Source organism: Scaptodrosophila lebanonensis, unplaced genomic scaffold (genome assembly GCF_003285725.1).
Source record: "Scaptodrosophila lebanonensis strain 11010-0011.00,11010-0021.00 unplaced genomic scaffold, SlebRS2 tig00001412-arrow-pilon, whole genome shotgun sequence".
NCBI classification, from domain to species: Eukaryota; Metazoa; Arthropoda; class Insecta; order Diptera; family Drosophilidae; genus Scaptodrosophila; species Scaptodrosophila lebanonensis.
The window spans coordinates 2,937,884-2,957,216 of record NW_022060739.1 but is presented as its reverse complement, the minus strand read 5'-3'; the positions used below and the strand labels follow the sequence as shown (position 1 = coordinate 2,957,216).

The window sequence follows — 19,333 nt, the reverse complement described above, 5'->3', positions numbered from 1 at the left end:
TATAATTATTATGTGTATTTATGAACTTTGAACACAAATTAAAGAAACTTTTAAAGAAAGGCAATCTAAGTAAGAATATTCCAACATTTTTATCAAAAGAAAAACCTTTAAATCAAAATTGTGTTTCACAAAGCTTATTCAATAAAAAATTTTATATTATTAATATTTATTCGTTTAATTTAATGTTAATAAATTCAAATAATATTTGTGCTCCATTTAAACGAGAACTATTTCTTAATGCAGTTTCTTCTTCAATTCTTATCTTGTTTTAGATTTTTCGGAAATAAAAATAAATGGAACAGTTCCATCAAAAATGGCTGGCATTGAAATTAAGGCACTCACAGGAATAATCGAAGCTAATGCTGACGAAAAATCTGGGAGGGAATAGTTTGGTGCATGACAGGACTATCCTTTTGAATATAAGTGAACGCATCGAATTTTTCGCAGACAGTTAACAATCGCAACTATTTTAAGTTTAAGTTGTTAGTTTTTCCAAATAAGCAAGGATATACATACTTCGATTTTTTTGTACATAGGTATATTATTTTGAAGCTAAGTTCTTATCCCCTTTACTCAATTACTATATTTATGATCTTCATTAATATTTAAGTAACAAATTTAAAATTTAATAATTTGTTGACAAAAATAAAATTTAATATGAATTGTAAACAAAAATATCAAAAAAGAAGTAAAAAATTGGTTTGTTAAATATTTTCTAATACTATTTAAGCAATAAGAATAAAACCAAATTCTAAATATGTGTTTTTGAGTATTTTATAATTTTATAATTCATTTATCGTCAATTGCTTTAAAGAGGTTCCATATTTTGTAGACAAATAATGTGCAACATAAGATGTTAAGTTTATTTAAAAATGAAATTGGCAGCTAATTAAGATGGACTTATTGGAAGTATCGTCCTCAGCTAATCCAGATACTCTATAATTTATTTATAACTCTTGTGCATAATCAAGTAACGACCTTAATTGCCTGAAATGTTTGTGCCACCCACACAGAGAGTATGTGTCGAACACACACGCTCAACTGCAACAGCAGCCAATCGAAAATGCTTTTCTCTAATTCGAAATGCAGGGATGTCTGTCAGTCTGTCTGCTGCCTCTGCGCTGTCTATGTGGTATCTGCTTAGCTTAGCTTACCTTCCTACCCACCTATCTGGGTATCTGTATCTGGCAAGCACACACATGTGTATCTGTGAGATTAATTGTCAGCTTTCTATTACAACTGTTACCCAGCGCTTGGCATCACGTGTCACAATTAAAGCCGGGGAAAGGGCTGCTGTTGCTGTTGCTGCCAACTGTTGACTGCATGTTGGTAATCCTGCCGGCAGTTTTATTTTTAAACTTCCGCTGCGCCAAGACACAGCCGATTTACAGAACGGTTTTTGTTTTTGTTTTTGTTTTGTACGAGAAGTACGATATGTGAAGAGAGAAAGTGCATCATTTTCCAATGCATGCATTTGCCGTTTGAAAATGATAAATTAACTTAGAAAAGTCACGAGTGTCAAAGTTGGAGTGTGTGAGTGTAAAATGGAGTGGGTTAGATGCGTGTGTATGAGTGTGTGTGTGTGTGTATGTGGGGGCTTGATTAATGCACTTGCAATGGAACGAGCGCACACGCCTTAAAAAGCCCACGAGCGCACTCTAATAAAGTAATTTAGTTTACTAAATACATAGTTGCCAACGGCATAGTTTCCATTTAGGCCGTCACAAAACCTTTAACAAGACACTCCGTGTCTGTCCGCTCAGCTCTCCGACGTTTTCGCCAAAGTCTGCCTGCAAAATTAGCATTTTAATTGAAATGTCACGCAGCAGCAGCAGCAGCATTCGAAGTGCCAATGCGTCTGGGTCCAAAAAATATTCCCCCTTTTGCGGTTTTGTACGTCAGTTGCACGACACGCACTTTTTCATATTTTTATACATGTGTAGTTTACCTGAGATTTTTGCCTGCATGCGTATTTATTTTTAATGGCATTCTCACAGTTGATGTTTTCATTTCACGTCTGATGAATGGCAATTTCAACAAATTTGCTGCCCCAGAAAATCTGCAACTCATGCCCCACAACTCACACTTTCTGGCTGGAAAATGTCTATAATGCCACTGACTGTATCTATCGGCAATAGTCGTATATACTCGTATGGTGCCTGGTGAAGGGGCTTTTGATTGATGCCGGGTAGACGCACAGACTGGCATGTGAGGCAAGGCAAACACTTTTTTTTTATAAATGTAGCACCGTCAGTCAGTTTAGCCAGTCTAATTAGTTTGCTAATCGTTAGACTTACTTAGTAAGCGATACCAACTACAGATTTAGGCTAACATGTGTAGGAAGGCCAGCTGACAAGTTATTAGGCACAGATCTAGATGTGGCTGAAGGACTTGCAACCATAAATTAGAAAGTTAATTTGTCTACTTTTGATTTAATTCATTAATTATATTTAATGCTTTTTTTCATTAACAAAATAGTTACTATTCATACATCAGAACTGATCTTTTTACTATGTTTCCATTCGACATTCTAACTCAATTATTCTTTTCTTTGTAAAATGTACAATTCAAACGATTCTACGCATTTACAGCCAAATATCAGTTATCTCTAAAGCAGACCTGTATAGAAAAGTACGTCAAGTCTGAAACTTCTATCCAAAGCTGGGGAAGGCTTGGCTAAGCAATGTACATGTAGTAGAAAAACTGTTTGATGGGAGTAGTCTGCAAAAAAACGGGTATCAGTAGATTTTGTAGACTTGTAGATTTTGTAGATTCAACTTCGCCAGGATACTCGTTAAATAGTACCTTCAGCTCAAAGGATAATTTGCTACACACGTGTTAACTTGAGAATAATTTAATAGATCGAGGATATTATACTAAACTATACTTTATTTCCTCAGCCTGATTTAATTCAACTTCCATTATGTTGAATTCAAGGTATTTATATTATTACCTACGCGTACATATGTATCTGTTAGATAATTGTAGGATAAAAAAATACTAAGTTTTGAAATTCTTACCAATTATTAATCAATTTCAATCACTATTTTTTTAAGAAGCTGACAAAGCGGTGTAATTTTTATTTCCAAATTTCTCTTATTTTTCACAAATAAATGCCTTTATGGATTGTTTCCATCATGTCAATCTCTACTCGTTCTCTTGCGTAGTTTCAAATGGGTTTTTGAAGCTGTTAACAACCTGCTTTGCACTTCTATTTCATACTAGAATTTATATTACTGCCTCTCGGCTAAATTAGAATTTGTTCGTTGTGGTGCGTTTGACAACAAAGCGCAAATAAAATTAATCAGGCAAAGCCCCAGGCACTGAAACGAGCGACCAACAGCGACAAATTAACCCAAACAAGCCAACATGCAAGTCCGAAAACGGCAGCAGAACAAGCAATAAAAAAAAACCGACAATGCCTCACCAAGTGGTGGCAGTCAGGTCGCCAACAATAGGCACAAGTTGCAAATGCATTGATAAAAAAAAAATGAGTAAAAAAGGCAAATAAAAGAGAAAAAAATGGAGAAAAAAGTAAATCTCCCTTGCGACAAAGCAAATGAGACCCACTGCGCCAAACCGGCCACCGCGCCGGGCCAAAGACGCAGCATGCAATGCAACAACAAAAACAACAAGAGCAAAGGCAAAAGCACAAGCAACAACAATAGCGAAGTCGACGCCGACGCCGACGCTGACGCGGACGCCAAAGTTTGCGGCGCTGTTGCAACATGTCAAAATAAATCAATTGATTGATCTTGTTTTATTTATGTCCAATTCAATTTCGATCAATGAGCAGCGCACACGAATGTAGAATGGCATGGAAAGAGGTAGAGTGGCTAGTGATGTGCTGGGGAGGGGGCTGGGAGAGGGGCGGGGAGAGGGGCACAACGACATACAACGCCGAGAAGTTGAAGCAACTGGCGCTTAGAGTACACAAGTAACTATACATTTAAGCTAGGTACACACGATGCAAACAATTTGCAGCAAGTTAAAAATAATTTGCAGCAAAAGTTTGCACCAATGTTTACACCTATGCAAATATTGCAAGAAAATTTCTTGCTGCAATCAATTTTTGTTTTGCATGCAAACTTTTGCATGGCTATTTCGTGCAATATATTGCGTCAATGTCTACACGTGTTTTCATTTCTTGTTTGCAGTGCTTGCAAGTGACACTCATTTGCAAGTTCTGTTGTTTTGTGAAAGTCAAGGAATAACGACGTGTTTATATCAGCGGTGGACACGAAATGTTAAATCGGGAGCATATATAAAACAAGTAATTACTACGATATGTGCAATAAATTGTACTACTTACCAAATTTTGAATTTTATAATTATTTCCGTCGTCATTTTTAATAAATTTAAGGGCATCGAAAAACTGCTGGTATAGTTGTCCGATGTACCCTGGCCGCTCTTTTTATAGCCTGTACCCAAAGGGTGAAAGGCTATACTAGTTTTGTGCGCATGTATGTAACACACAGAAGGAGGCGTGGCAGACCCCACAAAGTATATATATTCTTGATCAGGATGAGATGCAGAGTGGATATAGCATTGTCCGTCCGTCCGTCTGTCTGTCCATATGAACGCAAGGATCTCAGAAAGTATAAGAGCTAGAATAACCAAACTTGGTTTCCATATTCTCCTAAGACCGAGAAAGTACGAGTTTGAGTTTTTTTTTCGATGCGCCCCCCCCCCCCCCCCCCCCCACCCCACTCCACCGCAATTTGTGTTTTTTCTTATAACTTCCGTGATTCTCGGAATTTTGAAATCAATTTTGGTAGGTACATCCAGTTAGTACTTTCATCATGATAGGTCAATTCTGAAGAAAGTTATAGCCATAAGTAAAATCGCTGCTCATGCGCTGCCTGCAGCTCTGTCGGCAGCGCTGCCCGCAACTGTTGTTGTTGTTGCTGCTTTGGTTCAACTTTGTGCTGCATACATACACGCATATAAACACGCATAGGTACGTGATGTAAATGTATGCTGTTTAAACTGAACATAAACATGTATTCTAATTTAATTTAATTAATTATTTTAATTAATTAAATCATTCATTTTTTTTAATAATTTAATTTTTTTAAAATTTTTTTTTTTTTAATTTTTCTTTTTTGTGGAGAGTACAGGCTATTTTACTGTCGGGCTTGCTCGACTGTAGCGTTCTATCTATTCTGCTGCCGAGACATCCCATAAAACAGAATAATTCTCGTAAAATTCAATTAATTTTATCGTTTCCTCGCGATCCCACATGTTGCTTTGCTTGCTGCAATATTGCGACTGAAAGCAAACAGCACATGCAAGCAAGCAAGCAACTGACGCAACCAAGAAACGGTAAAATAATGTATACAGACGACAAGCAAAAAATATTGCTGCAAACAATTTTTGCAAGTTCTTTGTTTGCAGCAAAATGGTTGCACTCGTGTTTATACGTGCAAATTTGATTGCAGCAATCAACTTGCTGCAAATTGTTTGCATCGTGTGTACCTAGCTTTACAAGTATTTTGTTTGCTGGCGGCGCGCGTGCGTAAAATACTTTTCCGTCTGGCTCTTGCTCTTGTTGCTGTTATTGCTGCTGTTGTTGTTGTTGGTGTTGTTGTTGTTGTTGGTGTTGTTGCCTTTGCTGTTTGCTGGGGTTAAAGAGTTGACAAAGCAATTGTTAGGCATGTTAAGTATACGCAGTGTGGGTGGCTGCTCCGAGGAGGCTTGTGCCATTGTTGTTGCTGTTGCTGTTGCAGTTGTTGAGCATGTCTTTTATTAGCAAGCGAACAGGTTGAGGCCTTAAGTCTGACGAATGACTGCAGTTTCAAAAGCGTATTGAAAAATGAGTTATCTATAGGTTTTGAAAATTTCAAAAATACATACATGCATATACTTGTATGTTTACAGGTATTTAGATGAAAACATATTGATTTGAATATGACAGATATAATGACAGATAAAATTTGCTAAGCCTTTTACTATGTAATAATAATACTTAAGTTTTAAATACCAATATTTGTCTTAAATATTTTAGAGATACGATTTGTAATACCAAATATAAAATATACATTGAAAATATACATTTTTTTGGAGTTTAGTTTTTGAAAATTTCAAAAATACATATATATAATATTAATAATTAATTACAGGTATTTAGATGAAAATATTTTGGTTTGAATATGGCAGATATAATGACAGATATAATTTGCTAAGGCTTTTACTATGTAATAATAATACTTAAGTTTTAAATACCAATATTTGTCTTAAATATTTTAGAGATACGATTTGTAATACCAAATATAAAATATACATTGAAACTATACATTTTTTTTGGAGTTTAGGTTTTGAAAATTTCAAAAATACATATAATATAATACATATAATACATACATATAATTTTATTAATTAATTACACGTATTTAGATGAAAATATTTTGGTTTGAATATGGCAGATATAATGACAGATATAATTTGCTAAGGCTTTTACTATGTAATAATAATACTTAAGTTTTAAATACCAATATTTGTCTTAAATATTTTAGAGATACGATTTGTAATACCAAATATAAAATATACATTGAAACTATACATTTTTTTTGGAGTTTAGGTTTTGAAAATTTCAAAAATACATATAATATAATACATATAATACATACATATAATTTTATTAATTAATTACACGTATTTAGATGAAAATATTTTGGTTTGAATATGGCAGAAATAATGACAGATATAATTTGCTAAGGCTTTTACTATGTAATAATAATACTTAAGTTTTAAATACCAATATTTGTCTTAAATATTTTAGAGATACGATTTGTAACACCCATAATTGAAAAAATACATTTATTGTAACTTTTTTGTTTTTATTTGCAATTTCTCAAAGAACTGGTATATTTTTCTGTCATTTAAAATTGGTTTGTGAACTGAACAAGCGGAAAAATTGTATTACTATATACATTATGGCAATAAAAAAAAACAGTAATATGGTTGTTAGTGTCTATAACTGCTTCAAATTATTTTATAATGCTTAACAAATTAATAGACAATTAATTCCTGGCAACCTTTCTAATTAATTGGCTGCACTTGCGGCTGGAGGAGTTGTACGTCATACAATCCCTTATAGACGACGGCCGCTGTGAAGCTTCATTTTTTTTTTGGGAAAATAAAATACAATTTAAATATGAGTCAACAAACATGAAATTAAAATCAATAATATTCGCAGCCATTTTGTGTTGGCTTCAAAGTATAATGATTAGACCTATAAATCGTCTTACATTTAATTACCTAACTATGATAACTATTATTATTTAAGAAATACCCATAATTTTATGCATAACTATAAAAAGAGAAATCGCAAGGCTTTCAAAGTAATAAATGTGGACTTTTCACACACTTTAAGGGAACTTCTTATTATTTTAAAGCTGTGAAAAATGTTCGAAATAGGCTGATAATCTGTTAAATTATAATTGAAGCTGCTTTATCGAAAAATTCGATTTGAATTATAAAATAATAAGCCATATTCTTCATAATAAACCTTCTAAAACTTCACTTCAGAACAAATCTTTCAAATACCTGCCAAAGCTAAAAAGAAAACATTTTTATCTTACTTGTATTATTGGCCGCAGATCAATAACTATAAGGAAAAGTCCCTACTAACAGAAGTTTTATTTAAAATTGATTTATCAATTGCATTGCTAATAGATGATTATATGCTAGAATAGTAAACAAATTTTAACATCTTGATACTTGTTGGAGTATAAATCTCCCAAGTTTTACTTTTTAGTAAGAGTAGAAAGTTATTAACTGGGATTGATACTGTATCTGGCAGGAAACATTTTAAGCTAAACTATGAATAGCCTAAATGTTAAAGTAACTCGAAATTATTCAAAGACCTCTGCTCCCTTTGTATTGTGGTATGAGGTGCGTGTCCAAAGCCGATTATTTTTCTTTGCCAACTGGCTGGTGGAAAATCTGTGACACACCCTCCGTTAAAGCCACATGCCCAATACTTTTTTAAAATGCCTGCACAGCTCACTCAAGCGCACTCATTAGCAAAATAGAACAACAACAAATGCCTGGTCCACATCCATTTCAAAGACAATAAGCGGCCAAGTGTCGTGCACACTTACACACTAATTGCCCGTAAATTTGCAACCATTTTTGGCAGCTCATTAAATTTTGCTATTAAGAAAATGTTGGCCAAGTTAATTGCCATCAAGTTGAAATGCGAGACGACGACAACACCCGCCAAACTAAAACGAGTTGTGACTTCGACTTCGACTGCGGCTGTGGCTATGGCTGCATGCGTATTAATTGCCATGAAAACTTCATAATTTCATGTGGAAAAATGTGAACGTTAGCAGCAGCAGCAGCAACAACAACAACAACAATATGTAATTTAAGCACACGATTTAAAGTTAGACGACAGGCTTCTGGGCTCGGAACTGCTGGGGGACTGTTTTATTTATGGTGCAGCAAAGTTTGATTGAAATGTGTTGTCTCTAAAATTGACAACTGGGTGAGATTTGAGCTGCTGCTCTGGGCCAATTAAACATGAATCATGCCTCCACAGAGCCACGGAGCCACACAAAAATTGCTTACGCAACCGAGTGGTGACCAAGTGGCCAAGCAGCCTGATTAATAAGCCGCCCGCACAAAACGCTAGTGATATATGTCGGTACAGTGGAAATCGACAAAAAGCGACTGCCGAAGTGTCTTGTTGATAAAAGTATTAAGAATTATGTACTTATGTGATTGTGGCGAAGATTTATTCTAAAGAAAACCTCAATTTAATAAAATTAATCAAGTTATAATTGAATGAATTTTGCAAAGTTCTGAGAAACACAAAGTTTCTTCAAAAGCTGCTGACGATCAATTTTATGAAAATTCATAGAATATTTAAAATTTTTTTATTTTGTTTCATCGACATATGTATGTATATGGACTGTCGTTATATATTATATATCAAATATAGATATAGATATCAAATAATAATTTCAACTTTAAAGATAAGAAAGCCTCAAAAATAAACGTAAAATAATGTCATTTACCGCCTTCGGCATGTTGTCCTTTGGCCAGTTAAGTAGGCCCGGATTCACAGTCAAATATGGACAGAGACGTTATTAAGTCTAGCAAACCAAAAATATAGCACGAACAGGAGAAACTATATTTCTAATTAGTAACCAATTAGATTGGTTGAAGAGCAAAACGAGTGAATGGACAATTTGATTGCCAGTCCGAAAGGCTATTTTATGACAAATAAATTATACAATATTGTGAGAGCTTGTGAGCTCAAAGGGAAAAAACATAATACTGTGAGTCATCGTTTCTTTATTTCGAATTGCCCGAGTTTTTAATATTTCTCCGTGGTTCGGATAATCTTGTAGATAGTATTACACCTAATTCTGTTTTTGCACGGTAGATTGGTTCCAAAAACAACCGTGTAAAAAAGATATTGATCATATATACCTTATATCTAAAGAAATATATAAGCAATTTTTAATTTTCAAACCGTGTTATATCAAAATCGTTTAAAAAAATACCGTGTAAAAACAGAATTAGGTGTATTTTTCCACCACCAACGCATCACCTAGTAGCCTCAAGTTCTTCCTAGCCTCTTTTGCGATGCGTAGAATGCCTTTGTAGCCATCTTAACCCTTTCCTTACATTAGGCGTCTTAATAATTTGCTACTTTATTCGATGTTGAGGCATTCTCCTTTCTTTTTGGATATAGGGGCATTCATCTCGACACCTTGCATCTTTTATTTAAGGGAATAATTTCGACGTTCAATAAAATGTTAAAACAAAATTTTATTCGATACAGCGATACCTTTGAACGCCTCGCAATTAGGCAACAGTTTTCGTCACTAGCGTAAAATGAAATTTGTAGACTGAAGCATAGTTTGTACTTCAGAAATTTAAATGGTTCAGAAATGATAAAAATAGTAAATATATTTTATATAATTTTACGATCTCTCTGTCTCTCTCTCTCAACGTTTTTATTAATTATTGCTAGAGAAACCGTCTATATTTAATTTTACTTATAACCATCACTACTTATATATTAATTAGTATAAATATACATTTTCCATTTCTCACTTGAGCACATTTGACTGTCTTCGGTACACATATTGTTGTCGAGTGTGCAGTTTAAAGCGTTGCAAGCGGCATTAACCCCATAACCCCGTAAGGCGCACGCATGGAAATTTGCGCTGCTGTTGGCAATTACCGTTACAATATGGCTGCGCATGCGCACATCGTGCTGTTGTTGTTGTCAACACGCTCGTAACTTGCAATCAACTTAAGATGACAGTGGAAATGAAGCATTGACGCGTCGCACGTACCATGGGCGAACAAAACAGACATTGGACAGGAAAGCCAGGAAATGCAATGCCTAAGTAAAGGTGTTGCCGAACCTGTTGCAATCAGGTTTGTGTCTCGATGTGCCACGACCCCCACTCACACACACACACACACACAAACACACTCAACACCCAGAGAGCCGTACTGCGCTCAAATTAGACACATTTTATTATTAAAATCCACTTGTGTTGAAATAAAACACGACTTTCTGTGTCGCACATAATGAAAATATATGGGAAGTTAATACCAGAATTTATTTATCACCATGGCGTGTATAAAAAGCAACAACATCAATGAACGCAACAACAACTAAGACGATGGGCAGTAGGTACAAGTACATGCGAGCTTATGGGAACTCGAACGTGCACAGCAACAATTTCAAAGCTTATGGTGTATTTACATGGTTGCCTAGAGTTGTACGGAGATAAATTATTAACAAAAATGCTGCCATTTTAAAGTTCTTTAATTCTTTACATTCTGAATTATATATTTTGATAAAACCTACATTTGGTTGCAGTCAAAAGCAGGGGATAATTTAATATTTCAAGAGGTAAAAAACATAGATTAGCCCACATGTAAGGTCGAGTTCATACAATAATCCAAATACCATATTCTTAAAGGTCTGTCTCTTTCTACTCCTTACTTTTTCTAATTAGCTCCTAAGTAGAATTAATTTTCCTCTTCTACATACTATTTGTTTAGATTGTCAGGTCTATAATGTCTCTGACCACATATGGCTGTGAATCGGGGCATAGCCAATTGGGGTGGGGGGGGGGGGGGGGGCAACTGGCAAATAAAATTCCCCCAACGTGTCGGGGGCATTCGGGGGTTTTCTTATCTTGTAAGTTGAGACTTTGTTATATTAATCATATTTGTATTTTTAATTTTAAATCTTAATATATATATAATATGTTAATACTTATATATTGTTTTTGAATAAATCGACAGAACCACTTGTTGATTTAAATAAATAAATAAATAAATATAAAAAGGTAGTACGGATTATGTAGAAGCCTCCATCTATCTATATAGTGAAGGTATCAATTTTTTGCAATTCATACAATGTTCCCGACAAATATGGCAAAGACTGCATCATTTTACAGTGTATTTTGAAACCTATAAAATACTGGATAAAACTATTAGGAAAAGGGTTGTGGCTACAGTACTTTTTAAGTGTATTTCCACCAGAAAGAAGAAAACAGTTAAGTCCAATTTCTTCTCTGCGAAACCTTGAACTATAAAGGAGAAACTAATATAATCTAATTTCGAACTAGCATGCGAACCCCTTACCGGCTCATCGGCTTTTGGGTCATATGAAGCAAGAATATTCCCATCTAAGACTATATCACAGTTATTATAATAACTCATGAGGTTGCAAACTATTTTAGCTATAGGTGCTTTACTTTTTAAGTTGCATTCTATAACAAAATAACAGCAGCGCAATTTTTTACGATTTACTTGAAAGAAGAGAAGAGCAGCAGAATCTCTGATTGGGCTGCTTGTTGCCAAGCTGTGAGAGAAAGAATTCAAAGACAACACGTGCAGATCAATGAACGTTGACATCAAGGATTTTGTCGCCTACAAACAAAACAATCAGATCGTCGTCTTCTGCACGTACTCTCGCTCTGTCTCTCCTACTACTATCTCTCTCTCTCTCTCTCTCTCTCCCTGTCTTTCTCTCTTTCTCTTTGCATATCAATCTTCCTACATGGCCATGCTAATTGCTGAGCTTCTTCCTTTTGGTGGCTGGCTGCGGCTGTTGCTGCAATTTGAAATTTTAATTGGGAGCAGCAGCAGGCAATTTGCATGCGTTCTTCGTCAGGTATATTTGGGACTGTTTTTGGACTCAAGAAACCCTGCTCTGGCCAAGACAACAGAGTTCGTTGTCTCATTCATGGCGACGTCTGAGTGTCTGGCGAATCGCGACGTTATGCCATCGGCCAATGGGTGTGAGTTCAAAGACACAACGGTACATTCAACTTGCTTGTGGGGGACGACAAGGCCATTGCGACGACGACGACGACGACAACGACGACGACAAAGATGAAGAAGACAGCCACGACCACGACGACTAAGTCGACGACACCCACGTGTGGCCACTGGCCCAAAGTCAATGGCCGGCCGAGTTGATTGAACTGGAAATGCCTGCCCCAACAAATTGCAACCACGTTGAACTATGAGAGCACAATTTGCAATTCCAACGCCAAGAACAATGGTCCAGCTTAGCACAGCCTCAATTCAGCTGCGATCTGCTCAGATGCTACGGCATCTGCCCGTAACAATTTCCTTACTTATGCAGAATGTTTAACGGTTTAGCTCCAACATTTCGCCGCCCCCAGGCAGCACAGCAAATCGAACAACAAATGTAGGTGGTATGCATTTTAAAGCAGTGAAAGTGCAAGAAGAACTCGCTCGCCACACAACAAAAACAAAAATAGCAATCAAGAAAATGAAGAAATTTGTGTACGCATAAACAATAACAACAACAATGGAAAATTGCAAAATGTGACGCCAGAGTCAGCTTCATCTCTCTCAATTGGCGTTCATTGTGCCCGTTTGTCAATAGCAAAATAAATCAAATAAAATCGAAAATACAAAATAAAACACAACTATAACAACAGCAGCAATAACAACAACAACAACAATGACGACGGGAAAAGAGCACTGTTTAATAATTCTACATGTCTTTGACTGACTACACTGAATGCATTTCGTCTTTTCTTTCATTGCACTTATTCAATTCTCTTATCTAAGCGTTTCAATTTCTCGACTGCCGCCAAATTTGTCAAAACAAAATTTGAATTGAATTTGTCATGCCAAATGATTTGCTTGCAGCTATTCGCCCAACCACCAACAACCAACCACCCATCCAGCACCCCACACAGGCCCCCTCCACAGCATCGTGTCACGTTACAGCGATGTTATTATGTAAGTGCATTAGCATAAATGTGATTGATCCCACTGTTGTGAGCGTATTATTTGATTTTTATTGATTTTCATGCAAAAATCAATGCAATGCAAAAAAATGCAGCTGCATTTCTTGCTGCTGTTGTTATGAACGATTGAGCTCGAAACGGCATGTTAGTTACCCTACCTACTTGTACTACACCCACCCATCTGCTACCCTCTCCTCGCCACCACCCTCGCCACCACATACATACATACAAGTACAAGTATATGGCCCAAAGTGCTTTGTATGTTGGCCTTGCTACATAACATGTTGCTCGATTCTGGCTTCCGTCTTTAGCCAGTTGTCAGCTGATTTTTTTCTATTTGTGTCAGGCTTCATTTCATCTTGGCCCTCCTCGTGCTGGGTATTGACAATGTCTTCAATTCATTGCAAAGCTTTTGCCTAGCGAGCCACCAAGCCAGCCAGCCAGCCAGTCAGCCAGCACACTTTGCATTTTTGAGCGGGCATGCACATATTTAATAGCCTGATATGACAAAATATGCAGACGTCAGCCCAACACAGGTGAAATTTGCATGGTTATGACAAAGTTTATTGCCTCAAAAGGTTCAAAGCACTGCAAAATGTTCTTCTTACTGCAGCGGAAGCGGTTGCTGCAATGCCACGCTAAAATGGTTGCCCAATTCAGCGCTTTCCGATATTTCATTTAGAAATCTACCCAGATTTTGATTTGTGAGCTTTAGCTTTAATCGAACGCGACATTGACAAAATTAAATGGTTTCACAGTCGCTTAGAATTAAAATAATTTTACGGTAATTTTCCTTCCCTTTCCGCTCGCTTTAAGGTATGATTAAAGTAAGCGTGATCTTATTTTTATAAAAATCACAAAGACGTTATCGACTCATATTTCCTTGCTGCTTGATTGTTTTAATAAACAACTTTACTTTATTTAACAGAGTTAGTGTATACTAAGTGTTTGTGTGAGCGCCAGCTAGGACAAAAATTGATTTCCAATCAGATTTATCTTGCTTCTTTGCTTGGAAGTATATTTGAAGAATATGGAGTTAAGTTTTTATCCCCTCGGCTTACATTTAAATTTCAAACTAATTTCTCTGCGCTGCATCTTAGGATGGCTGACTAGTTAGTCAGTATTTAGCGTACAATTAAGCCACCTGGACAGCTTGACTCATATACTATTTAAATCGATTTTATGTTCAACTTCAGTAATATCCAAAAGTAGACCAGAAATTGCAAAATGAAATTGAAGAAATTCCCAAACTTGCGAAGATTCCAGAACCAAGTAGCAACAAAAAGGTCTACCAAAAGCTATGACCCTTTTTCATTTAATAATTTCTCCCATTTCTTTACAAGATCCAGTACGATACGAGTTCGTTTAAGCCATCACTGAAAGACAATTTTGTTGGATTTGTATTTAAAATATGTATGTATTGTGTAGTAAGCAGGTAATAATCGGTTTCATCGATTTCTTTGTTAGAAACTCTGCCCATATCAAGAAATTCCGTCATAATACAGATATTATTGAGAAATATGTAATGCCGGTATTTTTATTCTGCTGCTTTACACGTACGGGTATCTGAGATATTATCACAAGTTCTGACCGTATTCTCGTTGTACTTTAGAGATCGCCTCAGCCGCCAAGCCTCACGTGATCTGCTCTGCACACCATTTAATAGCTGCCAAGAGATATGAAAAGTAATAGTTGGGAAACGAGTACATGGTACAAAGAGTTACGAGGTATCATTCCGCATCTATATCTATGGGCCACTACTCTTCCCTATTCGAAATGGTGCTTTTTTTACTCAACACTGGCTGACGCTTCTATCTGTTTTCTGGGAGAGGGAATTCATGCGCCATGTGATACCAGTTAGTTCTTTGTACCACGGGTAGATTTCAATATTTGTACCCACCTCATCTGTGGGTGGAAGCCATACTTTTCCTGTATCTCTTCCTTCAGGTATGTCTTCTCTATATGATCGGGATCTAGTTCAAAATGGCGTGGCAGTATCTTCCATTGCACCATGTTGAAGTAGTTGTATTCCCCCACCTCTATGGCGCCGCGAAAAAAATAATTGGGATTGTCGGACTGCCGTCTGACCCACAGGCGCTCGTATTTGTGGAATCGCCAGCCACGTTCCGCCAATTCGGCGGCAGCCAGCAGTTGCATCACGTCACAGGGGAATGTATAGAAGAAGTAAAACAAAAGCTCCACCTGCATTTGATCAATCTTGGGCTGCGGTAGTCCCAGTAAGCCCGAAATATGATAATCAGCCGGCACATCGTACGGCACTTCATACGGATTGCGGCGACCACCATGTAAGGAGCCGCCGAAGGCTGGATGCATCTCACCGCCATCAGATAACAAGTCCACATTCAGCCGCAGGGCATCATATCCGTAGACACCAGACATGAAGAGCGGGCTTCGTTGCGCCGTTCCCAGGCTCTCGGCCAGGCCACGCAATCCGAAGACGTTGCCTGGCATGACTTTGGTATCGAACTTCACCCAATCATCCCCATCACCAGGTTCTACCGTATTAAAGCTAACGCCACCGAGCGGCATGCCCGTCGAATTGGAGCGCATGCGCGGAAAGAACCCCAGGCCCGGTGGCGGTATTGTTCCAGTAGTAGTTGGCGCCTGCAGACCCACTAATTTCGTCATTATGGATCTGCTTTCGGATCGGGCGCGTTGGCCTGCACTCAGAAACTCCAGATCGAAGATATAGCTGGAGCCAAGGCGTCCATGCATGGTCAGATATTCGTACAGTTGTGGTAGGAACTCGATGTTGCGATAGTAGCTCACCACCGAGTTGCTCGAAGCCGAGTTGCTGGAGCCGCTCTTGCTTTCATTCTGAATGCTCCCGTTGTCGTCGTCGTTATTCAGATCAGGCACCTCTTCGTTGGCTAACTTGTTCTCGCACACGGACTGGCACTCACAGGTGGAGGAGCAAAGCTCGTGATTGCTGCTACTGTCACTGACACAGCCGCTTCCACTCGCACAGCTCTCACTGCTGTGGGTGGCAGCTGGCGAATGCCCCGACTCAGGATCGTCTTCATCTTCTCCACTGGCACCCGGCGATGTATCGCTGGCCAGCGATTGCATTGGCCCCCCGACGCCCTCCTCCTCCTCCTCCTCGCCAGTTTCGTCATTGTCGCTGAGCATGGCCGTCCAATCATCGGGAACCACAGGACTGGTACTTGGGCGAGAGTTGCGACCAGCACGTGCGCCCGGTAGAGCGGGAAAATCCTCATGAAATATGCTAAACTCAGGAGGTGGAGGCGGCGACTGCGGCACTGGATCTGGCTTGGGCATATTTTTGACCACATCCACATAGAGGACGGCCCCATCGAGAGTGCTGGGTGTGGCGACAGCTTCAGCAGCGGCGGCCGCCAAGGCATTGCTGACAAGAGCTTTGCGGGCATTATGACGCTTCATTTTGCAAAAAAAAAAAAAAAATACTTGACAGAGAGTGAATTAATAATATAAAAGTCACTACCGATTTGATCTTGAGGCGAACAAAAACTTTGTGTGATTAAAAACTCGCTGACTAAACAATTGGCAAGAATAATACAAGTAGACACAGGCCGCACCATCCGTATTTTTCAACACTTAAATAATCACAAAAGTGCTGTCAAGCAGGCAACATCTTCAGGCAGTACTTTATTGCTGGATCTTTATTAGCATAGTATTATCTTTGGGCACGGAGAGATAGAATAGAGGAAAAGCCAAACTAAATCGCAGCCAGTGTTCTTGATAAGCCGACAGGTTTAAAAAAGGCATCCCCGTCGATCTCTTCAAAAAAAGATAAGGTAGAGATGACATTGTGTTGGAGATGAGACACTTTTCCTAAATACATGACTAAGCTGCGAGGCTACTTAATGTTAATGTATTATGTAGATGAAGATATGTACATATGTAAACTATTTTCTAGGAAACTTGAACATAATAATCTTGTACTCCAAAGTCTTTATATTTGAAGTGATTATATCTAATTGTTAGCAATAGGAACAACAAATCATAACTCATTTATATAAAGTGAATGTCAGAGTCAATGTAAATAAAAATAAATCTTTTTATTTTCACTTTAAGCGACATTTAACAAAGCAGAAAGATAATGTATGGGTGAGTAGATTTGACAGCATATTCGATCTGTATAAATATCGTGCTCTGGCGTGAGTCACGACGTACTGCGCCAATGTGACAAAAATACGCATGGGCGATATTTATACTCTGTACATGAAATGCACAAGAGTATATTATGTTTGCCAGGGTCAAGATGCCTTATGTGAATCCACAGAAAATGTGTATTATGGGATTTCCCTCCCTCCCCCCTCTCCCAAACAGTTAATAATTTTCCATAACTCCCGCGATTCTCATCATTTTGGAATGAAATTTGGCAAATACTTCCAGTTAGTGATTATGAGACCTTATGCCAAGTTTTGTAATGATAGGCCGATTTTAAAGGAAGTTATAGCCATATATAGGTCATCCTGATTCAGATGGGCACAAAAATCTATCCCGAAAATCATAAAAAGTTAGAATCTGCATCTAACTAATAATATATAATAATTATTTGATCTACATATGTCGAGGTTAGGAAAGATGATCTCATTAAAAATATTTTTTAATATGTTGAAGAAGTTTATCTGAAAAAACAATATTTTCAAGAAGTTGTCAATTTAATGGAGCTCAAATGGAACTTAGAAAATATCTACAACTATAATACAAACTCGATCGGTTATACCTATCTTGACCATTGAACGATTGATTTAATACCTAAAATAAAACTAGTGGCAATTTCGAAGAATGTTTTTCTAAACTATTACTTTGGAAAGTACCATATAAGCAGGATAGTTAGTTGCTGAAATGAAGCGATACGAATACCTATAATGGAAGGCTGAGTAATAACCGATATTCGAATGCAGCAATTTAATTAATTTAAATTGAAAATATATGTTGTTTTATAAAATTTTGATTGCATTTAAAAAGCAAATAAAGAAGAACGCTTAGAGATTATTTCATTTATATAAAATAAATATAAAAATACGCAACCACAATCTGTCAAGTTGTGATCACTCCTTGATATGTTTCATAAACACAGCCAGATCTGGTCACCATTGGGGTTAATTCCGAAGTTGAGGTAATATTTAGAATAATACATGAAAAACAATGCCACCTTTTTCCGAGAAGGAGAGGAACCAATCCATTCTCTTACTTCCGTTTGTCCCTGCATGTCCTCAGTGTTTTGTATAACATTTATAATTTGTATTTCTGCTCGCTTTTGCCAGTTCTTATGAGCATCGCCTATTGGGTTACTCACGATTTTTCTAGTCGCATTGATTACCTCTCGGAGACCGTGAAGACCGGACAACAACTATATACATTCAGGGTAAACCTATTGAAGCGTACACACATCCAATACATCACGATCTCTGCAACGGAATAGAGAGCTCAAAGTCCGAATCCGAGTCAGAATCTGATGAGGAATCAGACGACAATACTGCTTAAGTGTGTGCTTAAGTGTGTGTGGGTGCTGCGGCAATTGCCATAAAACCAATTTGAAAATTAACACCATAAATCAGATGTTGTATATGCGTTGGCCAAGCAAATTCACCTGCAAACTGCTCAACTATAAATTAAGGTAAACGTTCATGGAAATGGCCATAAGAATTTGCGGAGAATAACCCATTAACTCAAAATGACACTGAAGCCACATAAATCTCGTTCCATACACTCTTTCTTGCCATTGGTCTTGGAGGCAAATGTCTGGAGATTGACAAAAGAAGCACCGCGCGGAGCGTCATCGACTGGAGCTATAATGTGGTGGTGGGGTGTAGTTTCTGTGGAGTGGGCGTTGCAGGCGTTGCTGTGGTGCGCTAATAGACCGGCTCGACAGACAGACAGACAGACAGACAAAGCCACGAATATGATCTTGTAGGTAGAATGACTTGACTGGTTATTTTAAGTGTTCCCTGTTCAAATTAACAAAACGAGCCTGCGGCTCTGCAAAAGTGTCTGTGTGAGAGAAAAAGAGAGAAATCGGCTAACAACGTGTGATGAGGGGGTCCTGT

General features: G+C 37.5%; 1 protein-coding gene across 1 annotated transcript; it reads right to left on the bottom strand.

Moving 5' to 3' along the window:
• Window positions 1-14,671: 14,671 nt before the first annotated feature.
• LOC115631785 lies at window positions 14,672-16,752 on the bottom strand. The gene is made up of 2 exons (XM_030528619.1): window positions 15,175-16,752; window positions 14,672-14,940 (listed from the first exon to the last, which is right to left on the bottom strand). Exons 1-2 carry the CDS (start codon window positions 16,695-16,697, stop codon window positions 14,934-14,936), a joined length of 1,530 nt encoding a protein of 509 aa, XP_030384479.1. The 5' UTR covers window positions 16,698-16,752; the 3' UTR covers window positions 14,672-14,933.
• Window positions 16,753-19,333: the final 2,581 nt, after the last annotated feature.

What these genes read in the sequence shown, in the direction of transcription:
- LOC115631785 (XM_030528619.1), bottom strand. Translation starts at nt 16,697, where the DNA reads ATGAAGCGTCATAATGCCCGCAAAGCTCTTGTCAGCAATGCCTTGGCG.